The sequence below is a fragment of the Chiloscyllium plagiosum genome, unplaced genomic scaffold (assembly GCF_037043375.1).
Source record: "Chiloscyllium plagiosum isolate Xiang-an unplaced genomic scaffold, Cpla_swu_hap1 HiC_scaffold_36, whole genome shotgun sequence".
In the NCBI taxonomy this organism is placed as follows: domain Eukaryota; kingdom Metazoa; phylum Chordata; class Chondrichthyes; order Orectolobiformes; family Hemiscylliidae; genus Chiloscyllium; species Chiloscyllium plagiosum.
This window is the reverse complement of record NW_028270174.1, coordinates 49388435-49400942: the sequence shown is the minus strand read 5'-3', so window position 1 is coordinate 49400942 and position 12508 is coordinate 49388435. Positions and strand designations below refer to the sequence as shown.

At 40.7% G+C, this 12508-nt stretch overlaps 1 protein-coding gene across 11 annotated transcripts in view; it reads right to left on the bottom strand.

The window, feature by feature from the left end:
- The window catches only part of rapgef2b (Rap guanine nucleotide exchange factor 2b), a 400973-nt gene that overhangs the window by 241573 nt on the left and 146892 nt on the right, over positions 1–12508 (bottom strand). For 9 of the 11 annotated variants that reach the window (XM_087980151.1, XM_087980144.1, XM_043674010.2 and 6 more), the window contains one exon: positions 2903–2978. In XM_087980151.1, coding sequence (XP_087836277.1) covers positions 2903–2978 — 76 coding nt within the window. The other 2 variants (XM_087980150.1, XM_043674013.2) reach the window with 2 other exon arrangements.

Genomic DNA, 12508 nt, shown 5'->3' with positions numbered 1-12508 from the left:
ATCCTTCTAATTATCTTTTCTTAATTTATCTAAACTTTGTGTCTATATTTTAGGTAATACAGACGAACCTCGATTATCCGCATGATATGGGCAGGTACTATTTCGTTTGGATAACTGATTATTCGGTTAATTGATTTAATGCCTCTCCTCTGGGACTCAGTTTTCTGAAGTTTCCTTTTTTTTTGCTCTGCCTGTTTTGCTCCCTCTCTCTCTGTCTCAGGGTTTGTTTCTGAGCAGACACACACAAGTGTGTGAGGGACCTGTAGCACAGCTGAAGTCTCTCCTCTCTCCCAAATCAGTTCAATGGGATCGTCACAGCAAGCACTAGCTAAGTCTGTTCCCCGTTCAGGAGACTAGGCAGCAGCACACAGCACGCGGGCCCCCGACCCTCCATCCGCTCTCACCACCCACGGTCCGCTCCCTACCTTTCTGACAAGGTACAGGACAAATGTTGGAGAGATTATCTGGGAAAGTGAGGGTTTAGGGTACAGCCCTGTGTAGAACTCCGGGGAAAGTGTTGGGAGAGAGGGGTGGTCAGTCAGTCATTTGGAGACAGTGTCTCAGCTCCCATCGATGTCTAAGACTGTTCTCGACAGCATTTCAGTAAGCAGAGTTCTTTCTTAACCACCGTAAACAAAAGACGCAATCAGTGTCGGAAACACCTCTTTGACGTAATGTTTCTATCGGGACCTTGAAATCTTCTTCAATAATCCGAAATTCGGATAATTGATATTCAGATAATTGATATTCAGATAATTGAGGTTAATCTGTAATTCGATTTGTAACTTTCAATAATAGTTTCACAAAAAACTAACCTCACTTTTGTTAGAAATGATCTTGAGCTGTGAAGATTGGCCTCCAACGCAACAATCACTTTACTTTTTGTGATGTATAGTTCCAGTAACTGGAGCGACTCCCAATCTCATTTCAACCAATCATACGTATTTTGCCCTTTCTTACTTTAAAACTGCAATGCTCTGACCTTGGCACACTTGCTGAGCAAAACTGTTAACATTCATATGTGTTATTAAAAAAATTTAAAATATTTGTAATAGATTTGCATAAATATAGCTGGTTAAGTGTTTTTCAATAAATTCAAACGTGAAGAACTTTTGCCTACTCTTTGCCATTTCCTTCATTTGCATAAATAAACATGCATGAAACATCTTCCAAAGTAAGCAGTTCTTTATCAAGGATATTGAAGGGATGCACTGCACCAGCTATTAGAGTAAGTTTACAAAGGGTCAGTAAATGTTGAATATCATACTTATACAATTTCAGATGCAGTGGTTTTTTTTCCTCAAAAAGTTAAACATTTTAAATTAGAAAAATTGAATTAATTTGTAATTTTCATTACCAAATATCTGAGATACAATGTTTATTACTGAAAAGAACTAAAAACTTTCATTGGCTATTTCCTTGAATAATGATCGTCTTTCCTAACCTTGAATGTTTTGGGTAATTACCATGAAATCCTTCTGAAACTCAATGAAATAAAAGGATACAACTATTTTAATCATTAATCATAGTAATGATAATTAACTTAATCATCATAACCAAATTAAATGCCAATGCTTTGAAGTGCAAAGTTTTACAAAAATATTCTCCTTACTAACGCAATTAATTTTTAAAAATATTGTATCTTGCACTCTTTTTAAGTAAAGTTATGACAAAACATTTGAAGGGCTTCAGATTTACTTGGTTTTAATGCCAAACAACAATTACATTTGGGATACTTCATTGATTATGTTCACAAGTACAGAACTGTACAAAATTGTAACTTAAACAATGGATTTTGGCATGCATTTAAGAGATCACGACTGAACAAAAGTGAACTTGCAAAAATATTTACACCATAAAATCTTTAAATTAGTTTCACCCTCCTCTCCGACCTATCACCTTCATCCCCACCTCCATCCACCCATTGTACTCTTGGCTACCTTCTCCCTAGCCCCACCCCCCTCCCATTTATCTCTCCACCCCAGAGGGTCCCTGCCTCATTCCTGATCAAGGGCTTTTGCCCGAAACGTCGATTTTCCTGCTCCTCGGATGCTGCCTGACCTGCTGTGCTTTTCCAGCACCACTCTAAGCCATCCAAAAGATATGTAACAAAACTGATTAAACAGATGCTTTTTAAAGGAGGAATGCAAAGTAAATGCCCAAACTTCTAATTCTTTAGGGAAAAATTGAAATTTCAACTGATTTAAATACATCCTTGATTATACATTATAACTCCTCAGGTAATAGATACTTTCTATAACTTTAGAATACAGTGAATATCCTCAGCATATTTAGTAGTTTTAGGACAGTGATAATGCCCCCATTTCATGGCCAGAAAGTGCAGGTTCACTGGAGGGGTGACAGGTTGATGAAAAGAAATCCACAGTGCTTTTAAAACATCTTTCTATTCTAAGGTTTTCTCTGCAAGACTTCGTTATACCACTTATCAGGGAATATTCAGGAAGACCAATGAGCAGTGCATTCCATGCAATGGAATTGATAAAAGCATGCAATTGATGTTGATGACAAGGAGATACAAAATATTGGCCAGAGAGGAGTTTTTGTGTAAACACACCAGTCACCATGATAAATAAATTGTGCAGTGAATTTAAAGTACAAATGCACACCCAATCCCTGTATACCATAACATGAAGATCACTTAAAAATACACCCAATTTAAAATTTGATTAAAAATATGATACCAGAGAGTAAAATTGTTTTTTAAAAAATTAAAATTAATGCCAAATAAAGAGTAAAATCCAAACAAAATCACTGGTCGCAATCTTCTCTCAAACAGAATGCATTTAGGGAGTACTGAACGATCAGAAGGAGTTTTTTCAGAACAGTTATTCAAAGTACAGTATTTTATTAGTTGTACTTGCTATTAAAATATGAATCTTACCACAATCATTTCTGAAGGTTCTAGTACAATACATTCACAGCCACGTCTCAAACTTCCTGCTGAGCGCTTGCCAAAACTTTAAGGGAAAAAAAAGTATGTTAGTCCTTAAGCAATGTGAAAAAAAAAGCACTAATACATATGAAAACCTGTGCAATCACATATTTTGATACAGCATTTCTATTCAAACAGAATTATCTGATACAAATCTAATACTAAATCTACATAACAAATTATAGAAGCAGGTCAATTCAAAATCCAACTGTAACTTAAAACTTTTTTTTGTTAAAAGAATTAAGCTGACCACTAGTGCTCGTTTTTATATCCTATCAGTTCACAGGTATTTTGGTACAGAACCTGCCTGGCAGTATATGCTCTTACATCCCTGTAGTTAGGAACAACCTCCAAGATAATGTAGTTGATTCAATTCACCATGGTTATTGTCCAAGCAAAATACAGAGGAACCTCGATTATCCGATCACCAAATATTCAAAACTCGGATTATCCGAACAGGATCTGAAGGTGAAACCGTTGCAACAAAGTGCTGTTACTGACAATGGTACCTTGATAGAGTCTTTTGTTTACAGTACGGGTAAATGAGTGTTATCTGCACTGAAGAAGTTGTGCAAAGAGGTGTTAATGACACTGGTGCAACAATCTCAGTCAGTCAATTGTAGCAGTGTTAAAAATAATTTTAACTGACAATGGTGCAACAATTGAGTTTTTAGTTTAACTGAGAAATACCTGCATTGAAGATGTGCAAACGTTGCAGCAAAGAGGTGTTAACGATACTGGTGCAACAATCTTAGCCAGTAATTGTCGTAGCGTTGAAAGAATTTTAACACAAAAATGACTGACATACTGAAGGATTTAAAATGCATGACAAAATCTGTGGAGTCTTCATTCCCTCTACGACTTTTTTTCAAGTTTGTATCTGATATAACTGATTGAGTCTGTTGTACATACTTACCATGTCTGAAGAGAAAGCAGATCGCAGTGACAATTAAATAGAAAAAAGTGAGATTGTACAGCCTCTGGCTCATGGTGAAAAGGCATCAAAGATTGCACAGGAGTACAACATTAGAATAGCCATAGTGTCTGACATCAGGAAAGCAAGCTTGGCGAGTGGCACTTCAAATGCTTTAAAAATAAAATCCATGACCAGCAAATGACAAGCAACTCTACCAAACTGTACTTTTGTGGTTTTCACAGCAGCGTGAAAAGGGGATTCCCATATCTGGCCCAATGATACTAGAAACTAGCTGCCAGTTTCCATGAACGACTCCACACCGGCAAGTCTGATCGCAGCATATCATTGGGCTGGTTACAGCACTTCAAACATGGTCACGGCATTAGGCAACTCAGCGTTCTTGGAGAGCAGAAGTCCATGGGTGACAGCACCGAGGAAGTCTACAGACAGAAACTCCTTCATGAATGATGAATCGCAAAGTATGAACTTGAGCAATTGTATAATACTGTTGAAAGTGGATTACTTTGGTGTGCACTGCCGGACAAAACACTTGAGTCCAGCACAGAAAAGCAGGTGTCGGGACATAAAGTGCAGAAGGACCGCATCACGATTTTCCCTTGTGTCATTGTCACCGGCACTCAAATTACCGCTTGTCTGCATCGAGCGATATACTAATCCACGTTGCTTCAAGAACTGAGACAAGAACTTGTTTTCCGTGAAGTACAAAGCACAAATTAAGGCATGGATGACATATCCACTTTTCTCATCTTGGTTTCATGAAGATTTTGTACTTGCTGTCAGGTCACAAGCACTGGACTCGAGAAATATGCCCTTCTGCTTGTTGACAATGCATGGGCACACGCTGTGAAAGGCAGCCAGTTAGAATCAGCATACAGAGCTATCAAGTGTTTATTTTTAACCACCCAACACCACTTCAAGGTTACATCCACTCAATCAGGGAATCATCGCCATTATGAAAAATATTATCACTGTAACGTTGTGTGCCATCCTGGGTGAAGACAATTGCAGAGAAAGGAGTACAGGAAATGATGAAGGCATTCACAGCTTTGTTCATGATTGCTGAATCTTGGGACAGCATCAAGCCATCGACAATCACAGAGTATTGGTACAATGGCTTGCATGGTGGTAGCTGTGACAGTGAAGAAGACACCTGTCCAGATCAAAAGCTAACCACTGACATCACCAAAAACCGCTCACAGCTGGGATTAGGAGATTTTGCAGAGGTTGAGATTGATGCTTGGGTGAACTGCGACAACGGACATCGGAACAGAGACACTTGGCGATGATCAGATAGTCACAACGCAGTCACAGAAGGACAGCGGGAAAGTACGGACACCGTGGATGGTAAGGAAAATCTCATACAACACCTTCTCCAGTCCCATTAATGAAGCTATTGACCATTTGCAACTTTTCATGGAGTGGTACAAAGCTCAAGACAATTCAATGCCGTTAAGTTGATGCATCTGTGCCAAATGTTATAGCTCACAAAAAAAAGAGACCACAGCACCCCAAGCAACAGCCGCTGGATGTTTTCTTTGAAAATAATATCCAACCACCACCTCAATGAATTTTACTTATTATACAGGTACACAAAAGTGATTTGGTTTGGAAAATGTCATGAATTTTAAGCTCTATCCAGTTTGTACAAATTTTAGCGATTGAGTGAAATAAAAACTCTGTAAACTTGCTTTTTAATGCAAGTATGTGCAGTACAGCTTCCTTTGTTTAAGGTCAAATCAATTATCCAAATAATCAATTACCCGAATGAAAAACTGCCCGCCCATCGACTTTGGATAATCAAGGTTCCTCTGTACTTGGAAGAAACTCGAAATGGGGACTAGGTTTTCTGCCCTCTCGGTGGCGATGAGAAGGATAGCAGGTGGGTGAAGTTTATTAGAGTCGGAAAAAAGCAGGTTTCAAGGTAAACTTTAACGATCAAGGTCTCTCACGAGGTGGGTTGACCTTCTCAACAGTAGTTATCATGAAGCTTAACTACTTGCATTAGCATCTCATTAAAAGCACAACTTCGCGGAATGAAGTCAGCCTTCCTAATTAACGCAGTTGAGAAAACCACCATTGCTTCAGACACCAGACCAGTTTCCCACAAGTCTGGCAACACCTATTAAGGGAGAGAGTTAACTTAAAGTTCAATAAATCAGAAGTCAGTGGATGTGAAGCCTTAACTTTGGTTCTCTCTTCACATGTCCTGCCAGACCTGTTGAGTTTCTGCAGTAAGTTGCTTCTATTTCAAGTCTCCAACATCCACAGTATTTGGTTTTTATATTAGTTTTCCTGGCAACATTCACTTCTCCCTGGACTTTGGTTAAGTACTTACTTTTTAACATTGTAGCAATATGGCATAAATGGCCTTTGTATTAAGTTTCATTGGTTAAGGGGAGAGAGCAAGGGAGAGCTGACATGACTAAGGGGGAATCAGACTGTGGCTGAAGGCCATTTAATAGACAGGACAGAATGGCCATCAATGGCTGAACATCATGTTAATAAACGAACATACAAATTTGGAGTTAACAAGTTGTCTCCACTAGCCTGCTCTCTTATTCAACAAAGTAATGGTTGATTTGATTGTGGTCCAAAATCCACATTCCCAAAAAGCAGTGAATCTTTTGTTAATTAATCCAGCTGATTGTGCTCAGTTTGCTCAACAGGTTTAATTCCCACACTGGCTGAGGTTACCACCAGACTTTTATCATCGAACCTCAACTAACCTTCCTACTTATCTTTGTATCACCAGCAAATGTAACAACCATATATTTGGACCAGTTATCCAAGCATTGATATAAAATGTACAAATTAAGGCCCTAACACTGTAACATCATTGGGGTGGGAGAGATAGTGAAACAAGACTGGACACTGTCTATGCAGGGTGGAAACACCAGTTTCAATCCTATTCCAGGGAACTTGGGATCATCATTGCAATAACATAATCAAAGTAAAATAGCTGTCCACAGTGCAGTGCCTGCTGCAGGAAACTTGCGTGGAGGTGTATCTGTGGTAATGAGGAACTCAATGTGATAAGTTTAGAATTTAGCGAGTTTTGAGAAGATTTGTAGCTCAGGTTGAGGTTATGGATGTAAGTTTACTTGGTGAGCTGGAAGGTTCATCATCAGACGTTTCGTCACCATACTAGGTAACATCAGTGAGCCTCCGGTGAAGCATTGATATTATGTCTCACTTTCTATTCGTGATTAGGTTTCCTTGGGTTGATGATGTCATTTCCTGTTCTTCTTCTCAGACGGTGGTAAATGGGGTCCAAGTCGATGTGCTTGTTGAAAGAGTTCTGGTTGGAAAGTCATGCTTCTAGGAACTCTCGTGAGTGTCTCTGTTTGGCTTGTCCGAGGATGGATGTGTTGCCCCAATCAAATTGGTGTCCTTCCTCATCTGTATGTAAGGATACTAGTAATAGTGGGTCGTGTCTTTTTGTGGCTAGTTGATGGTTGTGTTCTGGTGGCTAGTTTCTGCCTGCTTGTCCACTGTAATATTTGTATTTTTTATTTCAAAAATATACTTTATTCATAAAATAATTTGATAGTCTGTACAGTTGGTCATGCCATACATATGTAAACATTTGCATACAGAGATCAGAATTTATCATCTGTATATACAGGTCTGTACGTTTATCAATCATATGGCCATATATTTAGCTGAGGCATCAGCAGGGCCCAAAAGACCGCGTGGGCCCCTGTTCTTCTTAGGCAGACAGACGTTACACAGTGGTCTTTCCCCACTGCACCTTGGTGGCAGCTGCCTCAAACTTCAGCGCGTCCCCCAACACGTAGTCCTAGACCTTGGAATGTGCCAGTCTGCAACACTCAGTCGGGGTCAACTCCTTCAGCTGGAAAATCAACAGGTTTCGGACCACCCAGAGAGCGTCCTTCACCGAGTTGATGATCCTCCAGGCACAGTTGATGTTCGTCTCGGTGTGCGTCCCGGGGAACAGACCGTAGAGCAGAGTCCCACGTCACTGCGCTGCTCGGGACGGACCTCGACAAACACCACTGCATTCCTCTCCAGACTTCTTCTGCATAGGCACATTCCAGAAGGAGGTGTGTGACAGTCCCGTCCCCCCCGCAGCCGCTTCGAGGGCAGCGGCAGTGCGGCTCTGTGTCCGGGCGTGCATAAAGGATCTCACAGGCAGAGCCCTTCTCACCACCAGCCAAGCCATGTCTTGGTGCTTCTTGGAAGGTTCTGGCGATGAGGCATTCTGCCAAATGGCTTTGACAGTCTGCTCAGGGAACCGCTTGATAGGATCCACCCTCTCCTTTTCCCCGAAGGGTCTCAAGGACACTACATGCTGACCGCTTCCTGATGGACTTGTGGTCAAAGGTGTTTTTCTTCATAAACTTCTCCACGAAGGATAGGTGATACGGAATGGTCCAACTACTCAAAGCGTTCCGCGGCAGCGAGGCCAGGCCCATCCTTCGCAACACTGGGGACAGGTAGAACCTCAGTATGTAGTGACACTTGTTGATATTTGTTACAGTTCTTGCAAGGTATTTTATTAATGATGCTCATTTTGCTTGTTGTCTGTATAGGGTCTTTCAAGTTCATTAGCTACTATTTTAGTATGTTGGTGTGTTTGTGGGCTACCATGATGCCAAGAGATCAGAGTAGTCTGGCAGTCATTTCCGAACTATCTTTGATGTGGGGAGAGTGGTTAGGGTTTCTGGGTGCATTTTGTCTGCTTGTTTGGGTTTTCAGCAACAAACCTGCCGAGTTCTCAGCAACAAATCCAAACATGGATGCGGATTGCTATTTGTCTGCCTGTTTACTCTATATTGTGTTTCGTGCAGTCTCTGCATGGAATCTCATAACTTACGTTAGTCTTGCATATGATGGGTAAAGGACCTTTTGCCCTGGTGAGTTGTTGTCTGAGCGTAACTGTCAAACAGGCAGACAACTAGCAATCCACATCCACAAACTCTAACTAGCCACTAAACACCATGGCCAGCTAATCCTAGTAGCCATGCACAAAGATGACAAGGACCACAAATTCAACTGGAACAACACAACAATCATAGGGCAAGCTAAACAAAGGACAGCCAGAGAATCTCTAGAAGCATGGCACTCAGCCTTGGACTCCATCAAAAAGCACATTGACCTAGACCCAATATACCAGCTACTACAATGAACAACCAGAACTGGCAACTGGATCCAGCAGAAACGGAACCAAATAAATTCCAGAGGACAAAGTACAGCAGCGCTTCACAGCAGGCTGTCAAAAAGTGTGGCGCTAGAAAAGCACAGCCAGTCAGGCAACATCCGAGAAGCAGGAGAGTCAACGTTTCGAGTATAAGTTATTATTCAGGAATGTGGGGGAGGTCCGAAGGAGCTGAGAAATAAATGGGAGTGAAGTTGGGCTGGCGGGGTGGGGGAAGGTAGCCCGGAATGTAATAGGTCGATGAAGGTGGGAGTGAAGGTGATAGGTCAGAGTGGAGCATGGCGCAGATAGATGGGAAAGATGATGGACAGGTAGGATAGTTCAAGAGGGCAGTGCCAAGTTGGCGGGATGGATCTGGGATAAAGTTGGGGGAGGGGAGAGGAGGAAACTGGTGAAAGCAACATTGATCTCGTGTGGTTGGAGGATCTCAAGGCAGAAGATGTGGCATTCTTCCTCCAAGCATCAGGTGACTAGAACCTTGAGGTGAAGGATGCCCAGGACTTACATGGCCTTGGCAGAGTGGGAGGCTGAGTTGAAGTGTTTGGCCACAGGGCGGTGGGGTTGTTCAGAGCGTGTGCCCCAGAGATGTTCTCAGAAACATTCTGCAAGTTGACATCCTGTCTCCTCAATGCCTGGAGGAAGAATGCCTCATCTTCTACCTTCGGACCCTCCAATCACAAGGGATCAAAGTTGATTTCACCAGTTTCGTCAACTCCCCTCCCCCCACCTTATCCCAAATCTAACCCTCCAGCTTGGCACCGCCCTCTGAAACTCTCCTACCTGTCCATCCACTCTATCCTCCACTCCAACCTATCACCATCACCCCCACCTTCATCTACCTATCACATTCCCAGTTACCTTCCCCCCAGCCCCAAACACCTCCCATTTATCTCTCAGCCCCCCCCCCCCAGGCCTTCCCCACATTCGTGACGAAGAGCTTATGCTCAAAACACCGATTCTCCTGCCCCTTGGATGCTGCCTGACCAGCTGTGCTTTTCCAGTACCACACTTTTTGACTTTGATCTCCAGTATCTGCAGTTCTCACTTTTTCAAAGGAGGCTCCAAAGCACTGAAAATGTCACCTAGACAGGGGACAAAACATCTGCAAATCAACTTCCCAGCTTAGCGAACATACCTACACCATGACAACTGGCACCCGAGCTACAAATCTTGACACAAACCTTGAACATATACAAAATGTATTACCCCTTGATATTATTGGTACTCTGAGATCTTTAAAGACAATAATGACAGTCATGCATTTTAGAGCCTTGCATTAACATAATGATGTTTTTTCCCAGCTTGTCAGAACAATGTGCTATTCTTACACTTTTTCTCCAGAAAATACCAGAAATTGAGTCTTCAAAATAAACACTGTTTTAGTTTGCCCCTGGTTTATGGTTATATGGCACATATTTATACAATATACAAGTATGACACATAACCAGTCCGACTGATTCCTAAGTTATTTAAAGTTCTTTACCCTTAACCTGGGCCCCAACATTCCAATTTCACAGCAGTCCAACCCCCATTGCTAGGCTATTCCTTTCTATGGTATCACAAACATTAACCTCACGCAACTAACATTCTGTGTCACAAACTAAAATCAATTTAGCATGCATCACTATGGCTGTGGCTTCTCTTTGCCAAGATATAAACTTCTGTCATTTTTGAAGATTGTAAAAACAGCATCAGATTATATGCATTTTACAACATATCAAAGTGCATGCTGCTGCATTATGACTTAACAATTTAAGTAATAAAGCAAGAACGATGTGCTTACTAAACCATATCAAAATCCAAAACAAAACAACTTTCCAATAAATCATTTTTTTTTACTACAAAATGTCTATCTTTACTTAGCAATGGAACAATACTAGTGTGAGAAGTCTGGAAATCTTGACTGTACAAGAGAACTGAACTTAACTAAAGCTGATAAGAGATCGTCCACACTTATGATTGATGTTGTAATTGTGGAAAGCAGGCTGCCAAGACAATGTACTCTTCTGTTCAACTCAGTTATTGTGAGCAAAACATGTTTTAGTCCATTTGAAGACTGATATTTACAATGCTTGGGGAAATTGAATCGATTTAATCAGGTTTTCCGCATGCAAGTGAAACAAAGTGCAATACTGCTTCTAAATTTGTCAATAATAACAAAAGAGAAGTCAGCAGAAAGCTAAGATGTTCCAAGTTATTTTTCACTGAGTAATCACTGAAAAGATTTAAATTGTAGTCGAGAAGGCATTCAACTGTTTCTGAACAACGTCATTTGCTCTTAACTGAGAGGGTTACTCCACTGAAATGGTTTATTTTTTCATTAAAATGCCAATTACATTGCATAGGGACTCTTGAAAAATATGGTGCATAACTGTACACAGACTGTAAATTAATAAAATGGAAAGGTATGTAAATAGCTATCAACATTTGACCAGCCAATTTCCCAGAAATGCAATCAAAACAAATCTGAAACTCGTTTCTTATGCACTATACTAAACAAATTATATCAAATACATTTGGAAACCTTCGACACGGACTCTCATTTTGCATGTTTTATCCCTTACAGGCTCTTTAAATATCTACAATAGGCATCTACAACAACGAAAAAAACTAACACAATTCGACTGAATTACACTAGCACTCACCAGTCGAGTGTGCGGCCATTAAGAAACAATTCAGCTCATTATCTGAACTACACCGACACCGCAATGATGTTTGCTGCTTAAAAAAGTAAAAATACAAAACAAATATAACTTCAGCGACAAGCAAAACAATGCTCTAACCCATATATTATAGATAAAGTCGAGTTCTACCATTTTTTTTCGAAAGGCCTTTTACTGTGCTGCACTTTTTTTTAATGGCAAACTTTTGGAATCTATCTTTCTCTTGTATTGCTGTTCGTGGAGAGGCAAGTAAAACGAAAATTCCATCGGACGACTCATTTCCGGCCTTGGTGACCTGACTACCTCGACTGGCTGCAAGATATGTGCAACAAATGCTGCAAGCGCATCGCTTCCGCATTCCATGGTTATGACCTCAGCTAGTGTCTGACAGCTGCTTTTCAGACGTTGCCATTCAAGAAATGGCTGATTACTAATCTGATACTCATTTTAGCATGTGCCCATGTTCCAAGGTCATTCAAAGTACTACCTTGGGTACATTATACAATCAGCTTTAAAAACGTTTATTTAACCTCTATTTACATAACAGTCGTACTACCTTCATAGACGGCCCTACCAATGAACAAAGGCTCAGAGATAACTGGAGAGAAAAAAACCTTTAGTCTCAATGTAGATAACAAGTGATTGGTTGCCTTTCGCATTATATTTTCCCAACTAATGTTTGAGTTCTCAGTTTCTCCTACAAATCAGTGACCTTCACAAATTTCTTTTCCACTCACCACAACCTAGAATCTCATGTACGAATTTTCCAGACCATA